Here is a 22909-nt window from a genome sequence, read left to right as displayed (position 1 = left end):
TTCTGGTAATATATAATTATTGTTTAAATATTAATTGTTATTGATGATACTTAATGATATATTTTTTATGTTACTTGCAGCTACTGAACAAATATGAGTTCAGCGTTTTTCGTCGATAAATATTGAATCATAGAAATTAGTTCAGCAGTAAGCTCACCAACAAGATAAGTGAATAAATAAACAACTTTGTAGTTTATATAGTACACATTTCGAGGTTGGGAGGGACACCGAAACTTTATCGAATATACTTCGGGGAATCCCATAGCCATCCAAGGTCGCTTGAAGGTTAAAGTTAACTCTTGATTATTTAGGCGCAAGAGAATAAATGCATCAAATTGATTGAGGAAATAAGTTGATAATGAGAAGTTTGTATTTGTATCCATTTTAGTAATTAAGTTCATATTTTATCAATAAACTTACTGATTATTACTTACTTCATTTCCTCCTTGCAACATTAAATCAATCTATTTCGTAACAACACGTTTTAGTTTAAAATTCCTGTTAAGTTATAAAATATTGAATTAAAGTTGATAAGATATAAAATTAGGTATAATGTATTCATTTAAACTTTTTTTACATGTTTAGTCGATTTAAAAGTTTCGATGAAAAGGTTTTCATAAATTATTTATTAATTGAGTGAGTAATGTTATAAGAGATGGATGAGCGAAATAATTGTCCCGAGTAAGTTTAAGTTTATTTGTTGAATTGATTATATACTTTTTTTAATTCGTAGTTGGTTAAAAGAAAATTTTACAAAAGAAGAAGCTTTAAATTTTTTGAAAAATCCCGAAAAGCCTCTCTATTCATTTCTAATTACAACCTCAAAATTATTTCCCTGGTTAACATTATCGATTAAATTGGAGCAATCAATAAAACAATACAAAATTTACAAAGATTCCGAAGATTTTTATTATTTTTTTAAAACTAAGAAATTCGATGATTTGGAGGATTTAATCAAAAATTATTCAGGTAACCCCTTTTTATCCTTTTTTATCACATTTTAATTTAATTTTTATTAGAAAATAATTGGAATGAAATACTTAACCCGAACGAAAAAATAAAAGATGAAAAGATATATTGCCAACCTCAAATCATTTCGGTTAAGACAGAAAGTAAGTTTAAATTAAAGTTGTTTTTTTTAACACTAAAAAAGTTTTAATAGGTGAAAGTGAAGATGTTAACAAACCCATTCCTAAAGGAATTCCTAAAAATAATGAATTAAACGGTGTATTAAAAAAGAAATTACTTGAATTAAAAGAAAAAAATGAAACCTACGAACAAAGTGATGATGAATCAATTATTGAGGAATATTGTTCAACAAATTTATTAGAAAACATTAAAAAAATGAAGAGAGAAGAAGCCGAAGAATATTTATCAAACAAAGAAGTTTATTCTTATTTAATTAGAATATCAGAACAAACCGGGAATAAATGTTTAACTTTAAAAACAGAAAATGCTATACAACATTTTGTTATTTATTCGCACAAGGAACAATTTTACATTAATTACGGAGAAATGTTTTCTTCAGTAACTGACCTCATTGAAACGTATTCAAAAAATAACTGGAAAAAGTTATTAAATTCAAACTGCGATATTTACGACTCACAAAATAATGAATATGATAGTGCAGGTAAGTTTCTATTTTATTTAATTAAAATAAAACATTAATTTGCAATATTTTATAACAGACCATTACCAATCATTGGAAGATTGCACTCAAAAGTAAGATTCTTTTAATTTCGTTTTAATATCTTTTTTAATAATTATTTTATGCTCAGTTACATGAAAACATTCACACGAGAAGAAGCCGAAAAGTACTTATCAAAATTAAGCGTTTTTAGTTATTTAGTAAGACCATCAAGAAATGGCGACCTTTCGTTAAGTGTAAAACTAAAACACCGCATTTACCACTACTTAATCCATAAAAAGAAAAATTATTATTACATTTACGAATGGTCGTTATTTCCAACCATATCTTCATTAATAAAAACGTACGCTCAAAATGATTTTGAAGATTTATTTAATACACAACCGAAAGGGGAAGTAACCGAAGAGATTCATCTTGCGAGGTTTTAATTATTCTATTTAATAAATTTATTTATAAAATGATACGATTTCTTTAAGGACTTGTAAAGAGATGACAAAAATGGAATTAATGAAAAAACCTTATTACAGTTATGTTCTTCGCGATTCATCGAATTTTAGAGGTTGTAAATGTCTTTCGGTAAAATTTCCCGAAAATGTTCTCCATTATATCATATTTTCAAGCGAAAAGGGGTTTTATATTTATAAATATGATCATTATACTACCATTGAGGAATTAATTGAGAACTATTCAAGTAAGTATTTTAAATATAGTTGATATCGCTTAATTGGGATATTAATCTTAATGGAACGTAAAAGTTACGTAAAAGAGTGCTAAATGTGAAAATTAAATATAACGATTTTTTGATGAATATTGAAATGATCATAATAAGAGTAAAAAATGCTTTAATTTGATACCAAACATGATATATTTGGGTTAAAAATTAAAAAAGTTAGGTAAAAAACTGTCAAATGTCAAAATTAAATATAACGATTTTTTGATAAATGTTGAAACAATCTTAATAAGAGTCAAAAATCCTTCAATTTGATACCAAACATGATATATTTGGGTTAAAAATTAAAAAAGTTATGTAAAAAAACTGTCAAATGTCAAAATTAAGTATAAGAATTTTTTGATAAATATTGAAATGATCTTAAGATTCAAAAATGCTTTAATTTGATACCAAACATGATATATTTGGGTTAAAAATTAAAAAAGTTAGGTAAAAAAACTGTCAAATGTCAAAATTAAGTATAACAATTTTTTGATAAATATTGAAATGATCTTAAGATTCAAAAATGCTTTAATTTGATACCAAACATGATATATTTGGGTTAAAAATTAAAACAGTTAGGTAAAAAAAACTGTCAAATGTCAAAATTAAATATAAGATTTTTTTGATAAATATTGAAATAATCTTAATAAGCTTAAAAAATGCTTTAATTTGATACCAAACATGATATATTTGGGTTATAAATTAAAAAAGTTATGTAATAAACTGTCAAATGTCAAAATTAAATATAACGATTTTTTAATAAATATTGAAACGATCTTAATAAGATTCAAAAATGCTTTAATTTGATACCAAACATCATATATTTGGGTTAAAAATTAAAACAGTTAGGTAAAAAAACTGTCAAATGTCAAAATTAAGTATAAGAATTTTTTGATAAATATTGAAATGATCTTAAGATTCAAAAATGCTTTAATTTGATACCAAACATGATATATTTGGGTTAAAACTTAAAACAGTTAGGCTAGAAACTGTCAAATGTCAAAATTAAATATAAGATTTTTTTGATAAATATTGAAATAATCTTAATAACCTTAAAAAATGCTTTAATTTGATACCAAGCATGATATATTTGGGTTAAAAATTAAAAAAGGTAGGTAAAAAAACTGTCAAATGTCAAAATTAAATATAAGATTTTTTTGATAAATATTGAAATAATCTTAATAAGCTTAAAAAATGCTTTAATTTGATACCAAGCATGATATATTTGGGTTAAAAATTAAAAAAGTTATGCAATAAACTGTCAAATGTCAAAATTAAATATAACGATTTTTTAATAAATATTGAAACAATTTTAATAAGAGTCAAAAATCCTTCAATTTGATACCAAACATGATATATTTGGGTTAAAACTTAAAACAGTTAGGCTAGAAACTGTCAAATGTCAAAATTAAATATAACGATTTTTTGATAAATGTTGAAACGATCTTAATAAGATTCAAAAATGCTTTAATTTGATACCAAACGCGATATATTTGGGTTAAAAATTAAAACAGTTAGGTAAAAAAACTGTCAAATGTCAAAATTAAATATAAGATTTTTTTGATAAATATTGAAATAATCTTAATAAGCTTAAAGAATGCTTTAATTTGATACCAAGCATGATATATTTCGGTTAAAAATTAAAAAAGTTATGCAATAAACTGTCAAATGTCAAAATTAAATATAACGATTTTTTGATAAATGTTGAAACGATCTTAATAAGATTCAAAAATGCTTTAATTTGATACCAAACGTGATATATTTGGGTTAAAAATTAAAACAGTTAAGTAAAAAAACTGTCAAATGTCAAAATTAAATATAAGATTTTTTTGATAAATATTGAAATAATCTTAATAAGCTTAAAAAATGCTTTAATTTAATACCAAGCATGATATATTTGGGTTAAAAATTAAAAAAGTTATGCAATAAACTGTCAAATGTCAAAATTAAATATAACGATTTTTTAATAAATATTGAAACGATCTTAATAAGATTCAAAAATGCTTTAATTTGATACCAAACATGATATATTTGGGTTAAAACTTAAAACAGTTAGGCTAGAAACTGTCAAATGTCAAAATTAAATATAAGATTTTTTTGATAAATATTGAAATAATCTTAAGATTCAAAAATGCTTTAATTTGATACCAAACATGATATATTTGGGTTAAAAATTAAAACAGTTAGGTAAAAAAACTGTCAAATGTCAAAATTAAATATAAGATTTTTTTGATAAATATTGAAATGATCTTAAGATTCAAAAATGCTTTAATTTGATACCAAACATGATATATTTGGGTTAAAAATTAAAACAGTTAGGTAAAAAAACTGTCAAATGTCAAAATTAAATATAAGATTTTTTTGATAAATATTGAAATAATCTTAATAAGCTTATAAAATGCTTTAATTTGATACCAAGCATGATATATTTGGGTTAAAAATTAAAAAAGTTAGGTAAAAAACTGTCAAATGTCAAAATTAAATATAACGATTTTTTAATAAATATTGAAACGATCTTAATAAGATTCAAAAATGCTTTAATTTGATACCAAACATGATATATTTGGGTTAAAAATTAAAACAGTTAGGTAAAAAAACTGTCAAATGTCAAAATTAAATATAAGATTTTTTTGATAAATATTGAAATAATCTTAATAAGCTTAAAAAATGCTTTAATTTGATACCAAGTATGATATATTTGGGTTAAAAATTAAAAAAGTTATGCAATAAACTGTCAAATGTCAAAATTAAATATAACGATTTTTTGATAAATGTTGAAACGATCTTAATAAGAGTCAAAAATCCTTCAATTTGATACCAAACATGATATGTTTACGTTAAAAAATAAAAAGTTAGGTTATAAACTGTCAAATGTCAAATAATCCCCATTTTTTTTTTGCTAAAAATGAAGATATCTTGATAACGGTTGGAGATAAATAAGTCGAGTTTGGGTTCATTTTAAAGGATTTACAATTTTCTATCCATTAATGTTAAAAAAAATACAGCTTTATAACAAAAAAAATCTGAATCGATTCTTATTAAGAAACAAATACGAGTTTATCTGACTAATCCAAAAAATTATTCGGTAATTCGGCATCAGAATTCACCAAAGTTGATGATTTATTATTTTACTATAACTTTAAAAGTAACGTTATTATAAATGTTCCAATTAATCGAAATCGATTATAACAACGATTTATTGATTTTGAAATGAAATTATATTTTAATAGAAAATCAATGGGCGAAATTGCTTGAAATGAACAAATTAGATAAACGTAAGTTATTAATTTATTTTTATTAATAATCGATAGTAATAAAAAAAATTTTTTTTAGGAGGAAGTATCGAAAAATTGGCGTTCGTCTCTAAAACAAAACTTAAATCCGGAAAAGATTACGTTATGAATAAATTGTATTGTATGCGATATTTTGAGAAATAAATAAAAATTAAAAAGTTTTCAACAAAGAAGAGCCCAACCCAAAGAAGAACCCTTTAAATTATAACTTTCAAGTTCCAACTAAATCCTTTGTATTCTTCTCAGGAAAAACCTTCCTGTATACTTGAAGAAATCCCAGATAACCGTGGCCTTAGCACAAGAAGCTCGATGGTGGTGGGAGACATCAAGAGTTCTTGCCACACGTCGACATTCGAACGTTTTTCCTACGCGCGGTCGGTTTACTTGTGACTCGAAAACTTTATCACATTTTATGCTTTAGCCGTTTTTAAAGTTTCAAAACAAACAGTGAATCTTTATTTGATTGGATTATTTTGTGCTTTACTTACAAACGTTATTTGTTACCTACAAAGTTCTGGTTAACGTTTGTTTACTTGAAATCAACAGGTAAATAGCACTTAAATAAATAGTATTTAAGTAAATAGAAATTCAATTGAAAAGGGATTTTTTAAGTGGAGAAACTTTATTGTCTCTTTATTTTCGTTAATGGAATGTGTGACATCCTGATTTCACCGGGGAGGTTAATTTTTTTTTATTATAATTTAAGTGGGACAGATTCGTTTCCTTCGCGACACGGTTTCTCATAACTTTAACATTTTTAATTGTCCCACCGATTTTAATCAAGATTTCTTTTTGAATGAAAAGTAAAATTTTAATTTATTTTAAACCGAAATTTCCCATCATGATTTAAAATAATTTATTTCATCAAATTAGAAGAAACTAATTTAATCAGAAAGGATATAAATTTCCATTTATTCAATCTAATATTGCACCACTCATCTACATTTAACACAATTTCCTTCAAATGTACCGCAATTTAAAATTTGATGTGGTTGAATTTAAAGTTAATTAATTTGAGACTTTTTGTTAAAAGTTTATGGGATATATTTAAAGGTCAAAAACGTTCTAAATTTAAAACCAATGCGAATGTAAATCGATACTGTTTGGACATATTGTGGGCATGTGGCGAACGTTGCTCACCAATGACGTACTAATTTCAAAAACGGATGCGGTGGGTGTGAAAATTGAGCTGTATTTTACAAAATGAATCGCTTTTTTGTATCAAAATTTTTCTTTATAAAATCAAATTTAAATCCTTATCAAAATTTTTTTCGTACTTAATCTGTTTTAGTTTGGGTTTTAATCGATTTGATTTAATCGTAAATTTTATTTGTTTACCCGATATCAAATGAATCGATTAATTATAGTGGCGAAAGGTTCTGTGAATAAATTTGGTGTTATAACATGATCATGTCAAGGTAAAACTTTGATCTCTATGTGCTTAAATATAAATATACCTGACAAGGTTAAAACTTAAGTTTAAAAAAAAAATTCTTTTAAATTTTACTTTTCATGTAATAAACAATTAAATCCTTTGTTATTTTTTCTTTTATTTCTATTGCTCTTTGCACGTGCACACATCCATTTTCTCCTTTTTAAATTGCCCACCTGGAGACGATCCTCTCAGTCTCAGCATCTTTTACAACTCTGTTTTTAAACCGTTTTTACAACAGCACATTCCTTATAAAACAAAGAAACGTTTTGTTGTTTACGTTTTATCAAAATGCTTATCCTTGCATACTTTAAAGGCCTGTTATTGTGAATTAGAAAGGAGAATTATGAATTCTAAATTGCTTCGATTTTAATTATGTATTTTTGTTTCAGAATTAAAAAAATGTAGCATTTTCGGAGAAAATCTTTTCGGTTATGGCGAGCGTTCAAATATCATCCCCATGCATAAACGGGGGTGTAAAAGTGCTTTCCACTCAGGATACGATGCCATTTACGACGACAAAAGGTCTTTTGAACGGGCCGGGACAAAATAACTGCTTCTTGAACAGTGCTGTACAGGTCAGTGAAACCATAAATCTTTTACTTCGGGTTAATAGCTTTTTTTCGTTAACAAATTTGATATATTTTAATTAATTAATTAACCTAAATGAATCAACAAAACGTATAAACCAAGAACAAGAAGTTTCCTTCCATTCTAGAATCATTTCCGGTCTTTCTTATACCTTCTTGTTACCATACAATAATGCTAATGGTTTCGAGGGGACACATTTAGGGTGGTCTCGAAACGATTTAAATTTACGACGCCACGTAGAAAACAAGAGGAAAGAACGTTCTAGTTGAATCTTTAGGTTTCTCCAAGAAACCCGTCCAAGTACTCGAAGGTCGGGTTCTCGTGGTCTCGGCCATCGATGCTCATTAACCATGACGTATGTATTGCGTCTAGTCGCATGACGAAGATTATTCAAAACGAACTAAAAATTTGCAAAATCAAGAATCTCTTTATCTCGAAGTACCAGCAATATATAGTAGTTGACTCCTCCCGCGGACATTCAACTCTTCAAGCCGTAGTTTTTGCCTCCTCTCTTAGAGGTGAGGTGAGCACACGTGCGTATTTAAAGAGCCACAACTGGAAAGAGTTCAATTTAATGCCCAGCGGGAATCATCATGTTAAAATATTAACCAGAAAAACAGGATTCTAAAGATATTAGAATTTTAATCGTTGATGACCTCTTAACACCTAAACCAAAAAGAAAGTTTTATTTCTTTGATGATAATCCTTGGCGTCAATTTTTTTTCTGTCTCACTTTACAATCTTGGTGGTGATTTGAAACAATCTTCTATTGTGGGAGCTGGAGGTGGTTTTTTCCCAGGAGGAGGTCGGTTCACATGGACAAGAAGAAGAAGTGATACGCCTCGACGCGCGTTCCCACATCGTCTAATCCAATTCAGGTTCAAGATAAACCTAATTTAAATTGTGTTTAATATTATTACCAACCACGAAGGGGTAAACACCGTGGTAACTATATGATTAATTAATTTAAAGTATTAAGACGTATATTTTCTTAAAGGGATGTTATTTTTAAATTTTAACTTTGAGAGAGCAATTAAAGTTCCGATCGGTTAATGTTAGTGTTAAAAGCCTCTTGAAAAGATTTTCTATTCCTGTTATTATTTTTTTCTTTCTGTTCTTTTAACTCGCCTGGTTTTTAACAGCACACGAGAACTGAACCAATATAAATTCCTTGGTAATAGTCGAAGCATTTAACATTTACAACACGTACAATTCTCAAAGGAAAATTTGTAGAGTATATACAGGTTGTAACAAAAGTAATTTTTTTTTTCATAAGTTTTAAATTCTATTTTAATGTGGTTTAAGGATTTTAATGTAAAAATACAACATTTCCACTTTAAAACACTGCGAGTAATTGTTAATGCGCTATGGTACATAACGAATAACGCAACGACCTGGAAACGTGAAATCGAATGTTATTGCTCTCATCATTACGATACCCTAATATTCTGGGACGATGCCTTCCATTAGCTTTTTAACAGCGCAATTTCATGCAGACATCTATATCACTTCTAGACAAAAGAACCTTGCCCGAGCCATTTTATCGAGCAGTTTCTAATTTGTAATTTGTAAAGTACCTATTTGCTCTCTGAACCTCAGACCTGAGTCGACAACTAAACCTAAGTTTCATCTAAGTCAATATACCGTCTTATGGCATTCAACTCTGGGGTTGTACCAATTAAAGTAGTCGAAATATGAAGGTGCTGAAATGCTACATGGTAGACACGAGGCTTGCAAGATTTGGTCTTGCACATTGTTTTGCATAGTAAACCATAATGTACTAAGTGACGTACGGCAATTTGAGTTTTACAATCACTAATAAGTTCAGCATGTTAGAGAAAGTAAAGGTTGGTACTAAGAAGAGGGAGAGAAAAAAAGGGAGACGTGACAGTTAGAGAAAGAAGTTCTTGTTATAAGTTTTGTATGTGTATTCAGTTAAATATTAAATAAAGTAATAATACGAAAAGTGGAGTTATTTTAAATAACCTTTAATAGGTTATGGGCCCAGATGCCGCAAAAGAATAAATAGATTAAATACGAGAAGTTACGTGGTTGTAAAAGAAAAGACTGTTGTCATCCGAATCCTTTGGAAATTGGAGATTCAGAGTAAAGTGTATTTTGGAGGAGAAGATGGTAGATGAAGTTTTATATAAGGACATTAATGAGGAAACTGATGAAACAAAAAAGGCAGATCTAAAAACAAAAGATGTGAAAGCTAAATCAATAATAGTCCAATGTATAACTGACAAACATATAGATTTAATTAAAGATTGTTTAACAGCAAAGGATATGATGAAAGTTTTACAAGATATTTTTGAGAGAAAAAGTGTTGTATCAAAATTACATTTAATGAGAAAACTTTTATCATTAAAACAAGGAAACTTAAACATGGAGGAACATTTTCACAAATTTGATACGATTATAAGGGAAATAGAGAACTTGGGCACAAAAATGGACGAAAGTGACAAGGTATGTCATCTTTTCCTTACGATTAATGAGAAAAACAACCATGTGATTACGGCTATTGAAACTATAACAACGCAAGTGACTATGGACTTTGTGAAGTCAAGATTATTGGATGAAGAGTTAAAAGACGGAAATAAAGAGGATCATATTAATAGGGAAGTAGCTTTTAATTCAAGGACTATGAAATGTTTTAGATGCAAAAGACCTGGACATAAAGCGATAAATTGTAGAGTTAGACTTGAAAAAGGAGAAACAACTGATAAAGAATCTAATCAAAATTATAGAGGAAGAGGAAGACCATGGTAATAGTGCACAAACGGAGAAAGAAATTTCATTTGTTGCTTTTAATTGTCTTGAAAATCATGGAAATACTTCGTTTATTGTTGATTCAGGAGCTACAAATCATCTAGTAAGTAATAAATTAATGTCCAATATTGAAAACATGAACAAATTAAAGAATGAAGTATCAGTAACAATTGCCGATGGTAAAATTTTAAAAGGAACACACAAAGGTATTATTAGAGCAGATTATAAAGGAAAAAGTATTAAAATCGAGGTTATAGTAGTGGATGGTTTATATCAAAACTTATTATCAGTAAGAAGTTTAACAAAGAAAGGATTTTTGGTATCATTCATGGAAAATAAGGTTAAAATCGAGAAAGATAATTTTGAAATATTTGCTAATCAATTGAATGGAGCTTATATACTCAACTTACAAATAAGAATGAGTGATGATATGGTTTACACAAGTTCTGTACACGAAGATAGAAATTTATGGCATAAAAGATTGGGTCACTTAAATATAAAAGGGTTGAAACTTTTGGGATTACCATTTAGTGAAGAAAAATGTAGTATTTTTATTGAAGGAAAAGGAACACGATCAAGATTTGATAAACACATAAAGAATTCTCAAAAATTTGGAGAATTCATTCACTCTGACGTATGTGGACCAATTACACCAACAACAAATGATGGAGAACGATATTTCCAAGTTATCGTTGATGATTTTTCACATTTTACAATAATTAAGTTATTAAAATCTAAAGATGAAGCAGGTGAAGAGTTAATTAATACAATTAGATATATACAAACGCAACATGGAGTAAAAACTAAACGAGTACGATGTGATAATGGTGGTGAATTCAGATCGAGAAAATTACAAAATTTTTGTCAGAACAGAGGAATAGAATTACAGTATACCATTCCTTATACTCCTCAACAAAACGGTATATCTGAACGAATGAATCGTACCTTGTTAAATAAAGTGAGAACAAAGTTTATAGATTCTGGTTTGCCGAAGCATTTGTGGGGTGAAGCAGTTCGAACCTCAGCTTATGAACTGAATCGGTCACCAACTGTTTCAAATGGTGGAATACCTCCAGCAAAATTATGGTTTGGACAAAATGAATTGGATAAGTTGAGAATTTTTGGAAGTAATTGTTGGATGACAGTCTTACCAAAAGGAAATAAATTGGATGTTAGAGCAAGACCAGCAAGATTTGTAGCTTATCATAATGGAGGATACCGAGTATGGAATGCAATTGAGAATAAAATACTAGTGATCAGAGATGTTATTTTTGATGAAAGGAATATTCAATATATAGAAAATAAATTCGAAGAAGGTGAAGAAAATAAAGAACCATTTATTAAGAAAATAAAAGAGAAAACAATGAAAAGAACGTTGAAAATGAAATATTAAAAAATGAATCGAGATCTGGTAGACAAGTTAATAAGCCAAAATGTTTAGATGAATATGAAGTACAGTGCCTATTTAACATCAATAGAAGAACCCAAAAATTTCAGGGAGGCTATACAGAAAGGATGGAGGCAAGCAATACAAAAGGAAATTAATTCGTTGAAAGAACAACAAACATGGAAAGTAACGAAATTGCCGGAACAAGCAAAACTAATAGACACAAGATGGGTATTTACAGAGAAAAGAGATGGTTCAAAGAAAGCCAGATTAGTGGCTAAAGGTTTTCAATACAAGGGAAATTCGGATATAACATTGTATGCACCTGTATCTAGAATGTCATCAATAAGACTATTTTTAATAAACGCTTTAAATAATGGTTGGACAATACAACAAATAGATATTCCATCTGCTTTCTTGAATGGAAAATTACAGTCAGATGTGTATATAAAAATACCTGAAGGTATTGAAGAGATTCCAGGAAGGGTTTTAAAGTTGAATAAATCACTGTATGGTTTAAAAGAATCCCCAAGATGTTGGAACGAAAGATTTAATAGATTTGCATTAGAAAATGGTTTCAAAAGATCAGAAGTGGATTATTGCTTATATATAAGTGACGATGCATGGATGTTATTATACGTGGACGATATATTATTGACTGGAAGATACGAGAAAGTTTTAGAAAATTTGAAAAGTGAACTTAAGGCAATAGATTTGGGAATGATAAATGAATTTTTAGGAATGGAACTTATACACGAAATGGACAAAATGTTTATCAAACAATCAAGATACATAGATAAAATTCTGGACGGATATGGTATGAAGGAAAGTAAAGGAAAGTTAACTCCCATGATAACTGGTTATTTTAGTGAGGGAGAGCAGTTAAAAGATATTCCATATAGAGAAGTAGTGGGAAGTCTTATATACATAGCTACATGTACAAGACCTGATATAGCTTTTGCAACATCATTTTTAAGTAGAAATGTAAACACACCTAAAAAGAGTGACTGGGAAGCTGCAAAAAGAGTTTTGAGATATTTGAAGGAAACTAAAAGTTATTGTATATTGTACAAGAAGGAGAGTGGTGATGTGGTTGATGGATTTTCTGATTCAGATTGGGCTGGTGATAAATCGGATCGAAAGAGTACCAGTGGAGTAGTAGTGTTTTATGGAACTAATATCGTTACTTGGAACAGTCGTAAACAAAGTTGTGTGGCATTATCAACAGCAGAGGCAGAGTTTGTGGCAGCATCAAATGCAGCATAGGAAATTATTTTTGTGAAGGGACTATTAAAAGACTTTAAAGTAAGAACGAGAGACAATAATTTAATGATTGATAATCAAAGTGCTTTAAGTTGAATTAAAAATTCTGAAAATTCAAAGAGAACAAAACACATTGATATAAAGTTTAATATTATTAAAGATTTAGTGTTGAAGAAAGAAATAATAGTTAAATATGTTAATACTGAAGAAAATGTTGCTGATGGTTTTACAAAACCTTTATGTAAAGAAAAATTTCAGAACTTTGTAAAAAGACTTTTAATTGACAATTCAATTTTATGTTAAATAAATTTAAAAAAAAAATATGAATTGAGGGGCAGTGTTAGAGAACGTAAAGGTTGGTACTAAGAAGAGGGAGAGAAAAAGAGGGAGACGTGACAGTTAGAGAAAGAAGTTCTTGTTATAAGTTTTGTATGTGTATTCAGTTAAATATTAAATAAAGTAATAATACGAAAAGTGGAGTTATTTTAAATAACCTTTAATACAGCATTGATTAGATTCAGGGTCATGATCAAATTGGGTGTGAAGATTTAACCGTTAGCTTTCTACTATTTCATTATCAGCCAACTTTGGTATTATCAAACCTGCAATGTGAGAATGATGATTTTGGCTTTATTCTCGGCAGCCTATTATCACAGAAGGAAGTCCAGAAATGTATTCTTTATTATCTTTTCTGGCGGGAGCTACTTTAAAGGCACTTTTAGAATTCTTTTTTTCTGCATTCTCTCTACGATTCTAGATTATTTGCTTTTGTTCAAGGTTTAACTTCCATTATACTTTGAAACTTTGAAAATTAAACGTTTTAGAAAGGATTTCAAACATTTTCAGAACGAAACTTGATAGTTTAAGTTTTTGATAAAAATCAACGAATCTTTCCCAACAGAAAAGAAATAATAAAAATCCCACCATAATTAGAGGTGTTTCACTTTTCAAGTTGTTGCATAAATTTTTCGGTTGAAACGTTCAATAAGTGACAGTGTTTTAGCTACTTTGTAAAATCTTCCCACACTCAACATAAACAACAAAAAGACCCCAGATCCTTACTAAAATTTAATTTTGCGTACATCCGTTACACATAGTAGTAATTTTCAAGGTGTTAATTTACCAAGATTAAATTGAAGGAAAACTGTATTAGATAATCAAGTCGATATTATGTAAGAAACATAAATATTTATAAGAAAAGAATAGTTCTTTTCAATGGGTTTATACCTGGAGGAGTTACTAAGGTACCGGAGACGGAGAAAGAGACTGGTTTGTGTTAAAAATAAAAAAATAATCTGTTTAAGAATGCAGACAGTCTTGAACTTTAAATGGATACTCTTAAAGTTTTTTTATTAAAAGTCGTAAAATAGTTATTTTTGGATTTCTTTTTTGCTTTTTTTTTAAGTAATAAATAATTTTAATAACTTTATCGTATCTCCTTGAATATATGCAACCAATCATACAGTTAAGCGAAAGACTTGTTAAAATAGCTGGTTGTAAACTTATTTATTACAAAAACTAAAACGGTAAAATGTAAAATCGTCGATTTTAACAGTATGAGTCATCAACGAAGAAAACAGACGGTTTCCTTTATTTTAAATGAGGTAGACACCGTGAAGTCAGAAAGAAGAAGGTGGAAGGGCACCTGTTACTGGTGTCATGGGTCAGCGATTACGGGAAGTCGGTGAGATGTGCGTTTTCAAGGATCTGGGAAAAGAAGGAAGGAAGGAAACGAACGGATATACGACTTATAAATTATTATTATAGAAGTACATTTTTGGGATGTTGATAATTTAAAATTTATTAACATCTATAGAAGATTTTTCACTCAGAAAGGACGGGATGTGTACATTATCTTAGGGATTTCCGATTATTAATAATAATCAAATAACAGGAAGAAGATGTTGTCTGGCGAAGATTTAGAATTTAGATAAATCATGGAAGGAAGAAATTATCTTTTTCCATTTGAAATTGTTTCAGCAATACTTGTATTAAAACGTAGAAGTGAAAGTGTGTAGGTTGACTATTAAACCATAGCTTGAGTATTTAAAGTCCTTGTAACTCTCGTGGGTGATGTAAACTAACAACAACCAGTAGTAGTCCAACAATCGTTTTGCTAATACCATTGTCCATTATGATACCCTAACATCTTTCTTCAATAGCATATTGTTCTTGAAAATTATAATGTTGGTCTTTGTTTCAATCTTTGTATCAATTTTGGCATCAACATCACCAAAATCTTTTCAATTGAAATAGTTTTCTCTTGTAAAGATGACTTTTTTTTCCAAGAAAACGTGCCAAAAGAAGGAAGATGTTTGTAGCTGGAGGAACGAAGAAGGAAGGTGTAGTGCGGACTCCCCCGGTTGACTCAAACGTTGGAATCGCCCGAGACGACGTCGACGACGGTTCCCCGCCTCCAACTGTTTTCTTTAACGACATGGCGGACACGAGCCGACCCGTGCCCATTTGGCGCGGTTCTAAACCGGTTTATCGAGAGGTGATTTAAGACTACAACCAGCGCAGAAACACTACCGAACGAACGGCTATACCCAGACACCTTGAAACTGTTCTTTATTTTTTTTCTCACCTTTTAGAATCTTCTTATTTTACCATTTTTTTGTTTTCATCAAGTAGGCACGTGTCTTGATTTAAATAAATACTGGGAATTTCATATAACTCGCAATATATGAATGCTGTAATCATGTACTATTATCCACTTGCACTGTCCTACATAAAATGCAACATAGCTTAATAGTACAGGCATTGGGTAGTTTTGCAAAAGAAAAGTTTTGCTTGGAAAAGGTGACGTTCTTATGATAACTCTGAGTTTTCGTCTTAAAAGACGCAGGGCTAAACCCGAATGTTTCTGGTTCTAGGTCTAGTGTTATCTAGATTTACACTAGCACTGTTACTATGGAAAACTAACACTATACCTAGAACTAGAATCATTTGGGTTTAGCCGCACGTCTCTAAAGACGGCTAAACCCGAATGATTCTAGTTCTAGGTATAGTGTTAGTTCTAGTGTTAGTCTAGTTTTATTTGTTATTCACCGCTAGATTGTTGTATATTTTTATTGAGCTATTATACAAATTATATTGATGTGTTGCATTTTAGAGTGCGGGAAGTTAGCCCCCCATTTTTTGATTTTTAAATTTTTTATTGTTGTTCTAGATTGTTCTAGAGTTGTTCTACATTGTTCCAAAGCGGCAAATCGAAAAAATAAAAACTCCGCGAGAAAACCGAAAAAACGGGTTTTTTGGCTAGCCCCCCATTTTTGGAAAAATCTAATTTTCTTTGTTGTTCTGGGTTGTTCTAGTTATTGTTCTAGAAAATCAAAATTATGGGATACAGCATTACGAAGTTATAACTAAAAATAGGTTTGGTCGCCGAAATGTCTAGTTGATTGCTGTGACCATAGTTTTTCTATTATCAATTCCATATTACAAATATATACTTATTCTAGCTAACGCAATTTGGAACAGCTATTATTTTCACTAGAACAACTCTCTAAAGGCCACTTTACTCTTTGAAAATTAAAGTTTTTGGAAGTTTCAGTCAGTAATTCTTGTGTCAGCGGTTTTATATTACACAATAAGAATTAAAAAACATAGAACAATCTAAAATAACTCAAACTTTGACGATTCAAATTGTTCTAAATGTGTTTTACATTTAACACGGACATTAATTTTGCAAAATCACATATTTTTTGTTGCTCTAAATTGTTCTTGTTTTTCTAGGTACTTAAAATGTTTATTTAATCACTGCGGCTTTAGTTCTTTTAAACTTTTATATAATAGATAAGGACATGTGTGCAGGGTTTTTGTTACTTTTTATTGATATTTTAGATTTATTTGATTAAAAGTACTAAAGTAAATGGTTTGTCGTTCTTTCCTCTTTTTATTTTTTTTATTTTCTGCTTAGTGAATTTTGTTTTTGGTGTTTTTTTTTCTTTCTTGCTTTTTGTTCGATTAGCTCATAATTTTTACCGGACCGCCAGGAAGAACAGGGAGCATATAATTGTAACCTGATGGCGGTTCCAATTGGTCAAGGATTAATTAAGTTTAGCAATATATATATTATAGTAATTATTATTATATAAAAAATTTGTAGTTACAACAATTAAAACAAATCAGAACAGCTGTTATTTTCATTAGAAAAACCTTAAATTTGAGTTGTGATATCAGACACCTTTAATATAATAATAGTTTTAAAAAACTAAAAAAATATGGAATAATCTGACCATCCTAATTTTCTAAAAATCACAAGTTTCTCTTTAACCTTCACCTTTCTCTTTAAGCTTATAATAGTAAAACATAAGTTGCGATTTAAAGTGTATTTTATTTTGTATAAACTAAGTAATAAATTAATAAATAAACTAAACTAACACATAAAACAATAACTATTCGATCAGTATTACTATATCAGTACAATAACTTATTCTAAGGTAAACTAAACATAGTTTACTATAACAAGTATTTTGAAGCATATATTTTTTATTGAAATAGATGTTAATGAAACTTACTTATGAACTTATGAAAGAAATACTAACTGAAACTTCCCAAAATTTTAATTTTCAAAGAGTAAAGTGTTCTTTATAGTTGTTCTAGTGAAAATATTAGTGAAAATTGGGGGTTAGTAAAAAAACCTGTTTTTTTGGTTTTTATTTTTGTTATTTGCCGCTTTAGAACAATGTAGAACAACTCTAGAACAATCTAGAATAACAATGAAAAATTTAAAAATCAAAATATAGGGAGCTAACTTCCCGCACTCGATTACCCCCACAATTTACAACTCCAGAACAAAGTCTATATCCTCGCAAGTATCATCAGCTAAGAAGTTACTCACTCTTTGAGTGATGTAGGACACTACATGGCATTTGTGCCCAACAATGCCAATTGGTTATTATTTAATGATTTAAGAAAAAAATCCGTACAAGTTGAAGAAGCAACAAAAATAAATGCACAAATGTGCATATATGTGTGTAAATGAGTTCCGTGATATTAGTCTATTTAGATGATTTAATTTATTTAGTTATACTTTACATTAGAATAAGTTTTTGTACAGTTTTTGTGAAAGAATAGTTATTGTTTTTTAGTTTTGTTTATTTATTACTTAGTTTTACAAAATAAAATACACTTTAAATCGCAACTTATATTTTATTATTATAAGTTTAAAGAGAAACGTGATTTTTAGAAAATTAGATGGTCAGATTATTCCATATTTTTTAATTATTTAAAACTATATTATATTAAAGGTGCTGATTCAACAAAACCTGTCCGATATCACAACAACTCAAATTTAAGGTTTTTCTAGTGAAAATAACAGCTGTTCTGAATTGTTTTAATTGTTGTAAGTACTAATTTTTAATATGAAACTTTAAAAGAACTAAAGCCGCAGTGATTAAATAAACATTTTAAGTACCTAGAAGAACAAGAACAATTTAGAGCAACAAAAAATATGTGATTTTGCAAAATTAATGTCCCTGTTAAACGTAAAACACATCTAGAACAATTTGAATCGGCAAAGTTTGAGTTATTTTAGATTGGTCTATGTTTTTTAATTCTTATTGTGTAATCTAAAACCGCTGACACAAGAATTACTGACTGAAACTTCCAAAAACTTTAATTTTCAAAGAGTAAAGTGCCCTTTAGAGAGTTGTTCTAGTGAAAATAATAGCTGTTCCAGATTGCGTTAGCTATAATAAGTATATATTTGTAATATGGAATTGATAATAGAAAAACTATGGTCACAGCAATCAACTAGACATTTCGGCAGCCAAACCTATTTTTAGTTATAACTTCGTAATGCTGTAACCCATAATTTTGATTTTCTAGAACAATAACTAGAACAACTAGAACAACCCAGAACAACAAAGAAAATTTGATTTTTCCAAAAATGGGGGGCTAGCCAAAAAAAACCGTTTTTTCGGTTTGTTGCTTTGGAACAATGTAGAACAACTCTAGAACAATCTAGAACAACAATTAAAAATTTAAAAATCAAAAAATGGGGGGCTAACTTCCCGCACTCTGCATTTTATGGACAAAGTAAGTAATAAGTGGGACAAATAAGTATGTTGCATCTTAAATGAAATTCACAGTATATTGTAGTTAATAATTAAATTATTACTTGATCAATAACTTGGAATAAAATTTGCTCATTTTGTTGTGGTTTTCAACCATATGTATAGCATTTCTGACTCATATAATTGAGTTGGGTTTAAGGCACCTGCTTTAGCTCAATTTTTTAGGGAACACCTGCCCTTCAAATAAACAACAGGTTGCAAAGCTATCGAACGCAGTTTTGAATCTCAGCTGCCTCAAATTCTCGAAGCTCCAAAATTTGTTTTATACCTTTTCTTAGTTCGCATTAATAATTAATTTATTTTTATATCCCTTTTTCGTTCCGCTTGGTTTCTTCCCTGCTCGTATATAAAAATCCCTCTTCTCCTTCTCCTCCTCTTCGCGATCATTGTTCCAGCAATGGCTGCCCGGACTCCAGTTGCTTTTCGCTCTCTCACCTGGTAGCCGAGTGCCGAACGAGCTCTCTCCCTCCATCGATATAATATTATTCGCGTTAAATCCTAAATACAGTGATTTTGCAAAATGTGCATCTAGTGACGGGTTTGACAATTAAAAAATGACGAAAGGAAAAGGACATAGACCTAAAGCTCTCTTTCAAATATCGAAGGTAAAAAAATCGCATTTAGACCGTAACATTTTGATGTAAACACGTAGTAAGTGAGTAGAGTAAAGAGTTAGACGGTTGCCTATGTTTACATTTTGGCGCCATCGCTTCGGTGTTGAGGTAAAGTTAAAGGAGTAACTGTAAACTTTCACGGCGGCGTAGCGTCGATGTTATTCCCGGTTATAAACAAACCTCGAAATATTGGCCGATATATTTGGGTCGACCTACTTTTCTGTTTTCAAAACGGGAAATTTAAGTCGTTTAAAATTTCCTTCAAAAAAGAAATAACAAAGCTTTTCTTAGGATTGTACAAAGTTCAATGCGTTTGCGCAGAAAGAACGAGACCTTTAAAGAGACGCTGAGTTAATCTTGGCTTATATATCTTTCTAATTTTTTTTCACATTCACACGGTTTTATTTCTTAACTTAAACACCTCTATTTCTAATTGTTACTATGAACAGTTAGAAATAATCAGGTTTTCACCACGAATATTTGCGGTTACAAATTTGATATCTTTGATACTTCCGGAATTTTCTTTTCTAAGAGATCATATTTAGAGAATTCCAATGTTATTCAATGAAGTTGCAAAATGATTCAAGGAGAAACCCATTTGGTTTGTTTACGTTGTCACGCCAAGGTTGTAGAGATGCAAATTGTAAATTCTTCTATACACACCTGTGTTAATATATGTTAAATTATATTAATATACAGCTCGTCATCTTTGTAATAATTACGACCTTTACCAATGTTATGGAATGCTTAAAATTACATCAATTAAGTTTGTTTATTTAATAATTAGCTCGTTAAAACTACTTCCTAGGATAACACATGGTTGAAAGAATCAAATTTTGTCCAACTCGCGTGCTACACCATCTGTTCGCCAGAAGACGTGTAATAATCGTAAGCTTCTCTTTCATTACAGGTGCTATGGCATCTGGATATATTTCGCAGAAGCTTCCGGGATTTATCAGGACACGCTTGTATGGCTGAATCTTGCATATTCTGCGCCTTAAAGGTAAGTAAATCTTACAAATGAAGTTGTGTGTTTATGATTTTGGGTTTTAAATTAGTTGATCAACTCAAATACTCAACATGTGTTTAGATCGACTTAGAATATACGATTTCTTTGGCCAACTGTAGTTTTATAGTTGATTTATGCACAAAGCTATAGCCGAGAGCAACTCGGTTCAACCAATCGGGAATGAGGACAACCGGTTTGCCGCAGTCTGTTCTCCTTACGAAACTCACGTTTACTATTACTAGATGTCACTGGAGGTCAGCCTCTTTTACTTCAAAGATTTTACTTTAACGATTTTACTTTAAAGATTCAACTTTAAAGATTTTGCTTTAAAGATTTTCTACACACATCCATAAAACACATAATTAATAAAATTGATACGTTACGTACGACTCAATATGCATATTTAAATTGTGATTATAAATCTACCTCTTCAACGTTCCCTCGTTCGATGGAGAGGTCAAAACAAAGCGTCTTCTCTACACAACGTAAAACGTGATGTGCATTTACCGCCACTTTTGGTCAAGGACAACAACTGAACGCCATCTTTGTAAACTCCCGATAGTTTTTAAGAAGAAATTTAGATAAAGAAAAAAATGTTTTATTTCCGTTTAAATCCGGACACTTTCAATCTCTTTGGAAAGGTAAAAAAATCTGCCTTCCTGTGTGGAAGTGGAAAAGAGTGATATAATTATTCCAGGAAGTAACGTATCCGTTCGTTTGATGTGGAGGAAATTATTATGTAATTTAAACAATTTTATGTATTGTATGAAAAAGTAAATAATTTAAAAAAAATTTATTAGTGTTACCAACAAAAAACTAATAATGCTGATAAATAGGTGGAAACTAAATAGAGTTAGTTAATAGTGATGCAACCCAAGTGTTGTATCTTGTTGATAGGCAGATACTTCATGGTAGTGGAAGCAACCACATCGCAGCGATCTAAAGAAACCAGCAATTTTGAAAAGAAAAATGAAGCCCCAACAGAACCCAATCACCAATATACTAGATGCCTGGCGGATTATGTGAGGTTTGTGTGACTTCAGGTGTCAGCATAAAAAAAGTCAATTCTGAAAAGTCTGAAGACTTTGTTTGAAGCAAATATAACCTCTTGCCGAATATACTGTAAGCTGCATAACACCTTATCAAAAAACCTTTCATCAGAAGCTGGTACCATAAAACAATTACAAATAGATGACTCACGGACTTCTAAAAGATAATTGAAGGGGTCGAGAGAAAAAAGTGCCAAGCATCATGTTTGTTGTTTTGAGATATAGCAAGTTGAAAGTTTGGCTAAATCCATAAATAACATTTTAGTGCAGACAACAAACCAAAGTTTTTTTATACAAAGGTCATGTATCTATATACCGTGAAAAGTGAAGATGTAGGTAAAAAAAACGCTATTATAAGATAAAAATGGTTGTATAGAAAAATATGCACTGAATAATGTTGCTTGGCATTTTTTCCCCAAAAATAAAAGACATTAGGTTTGTTTGTACTTTTATTAAAACACATACTGTCATCGACAAAAAATACTCTTAACCAAAAAGGTACTTTTCAAATAGGTCTATATTACCACAACATCTTCCTTTTGGTCATCTACTTCAGCGGAAGACTGTAGGCCATTGTAATATCCATGGTAGATGGGAGGAATGTATTGCATCAAGGATTTGACATCATCTAATTTTTTTTTATTGATTTTGTTGGGCGCATTTCTTTTTAAATGTAGTGCTGGAATACAACTCCTTCCACGTTTCTTTAGGTTCAACACTAAAAACTCTTCGTTCATCAAGTGTTTGAGTTTCATTTGAAAAGGTTCTTCGCTGTCAAATTTAAAGCAAATAGCTTTGGAAAATCGTGGAGGAGTAACACCATCTGTACAAAACTTGCTTTTTGTGTTAAAGTAGGTCTCTTGCACCCTAGACAAATCGAGGAAATCCTCACTCATCATGCATGTTGCAATGAATTTCAGTGTTTTGTTCCACACTTTGCTACTATCTCTCTCCATTGCCCAGGACTGTACACATTTTGGCAGTGCTTGGTATGATACTTTTCTATTTTTGAAAAAAAGTCACGATCTGATGGAAGATAAGTATGCCCAGTTATCA

General features: G+C 29.8%; 2 protein-coding genes across 4 annotated transcripts in view; both read left to right on the top strand.

The window, feature by feature from the left end:
* Positions 1 to 11: 11 nt before the first annotated feature.
* On the top strand, positions 12 to 6199 carry LOC111420455 (uncharacterized). 2 transcript variants are annotated; one of them, XM_023053440.2, is made up of 9 exons: positions 12 to 681; positions 734 to 969; positions 1020 to 1112; positions 1163 to 1630; positions 1689 to 1722; positions 1779 to 2069; positions 2125 to 2339; positions 5591 to 5635; positions 5694 to 6199. In XM_023053440.2, the coding sequence occupies exons 1-9, from the start codon at positions 656 to 658 to the stop codon at positions 5795 to 5797; spliced, it is 1512 nt and encodes a 503-aa protein (XP_022909208.2). In that variant the 5' UTR covers positions 12 to 655; the 3' UTR covers positions 5798 to 6199. The 2 variants fall into 2 exon arrangements, with proteins under 2 accessions (XP_022909208.2, XP_022909207.2); XM_023053439.2 differs by having other exon boundaries at positions 1154 to 1630.
* Positions 6009 to 22909, top strand: part of LOC111420454 (ubiquitin specific peptidase echinus) — a 29065-nt gene continuing 12164 nt past the window's right edge. The window contains exons 1-3 of one of the 2 annotated variants that reach the window (XM_023053435.2): positions 6009 to 6199; positions 7478 to 7663; positions 20706 to 20798. In XM_023053435.2, the coding sequence (XP_022909203.2) occupies positions 7520 to 7663; positions 20706 to 20798 (237 nt within the window). In that variant the 5' untranslated portion in view covers positions 6009 to 6199; positions 7478 to 7519. Of the gene's footprint in view, positions 6200 to 7477; positions 7664 to 19141; positions 19787 to 20705; positions 20799 to 22909 lie in introns of those variants that run through there. The other variant, XM_023053437.2, reaches the window with a different exon arrangement.

Source organism: Onthophagus taurus, chromosome 10 (assembly GCF_036711975.1).
Source record: "Onthophagus taurus isolate NC chromosome 10, IU_Otau_3.0, whole genome shotgun sequence".
Lineage (NCBI taxonomy): Eukaryota > Metazoa > Arthropoda > Insecta > Coleoptera > Scarabaeidae > Onthophagus > Onthophagus taurus.
The sequence above is the reverse complement of the archived record's forward strand: the minus strand, read 5'-3'. Positions and strand labels throughout refer to the sequence as shown.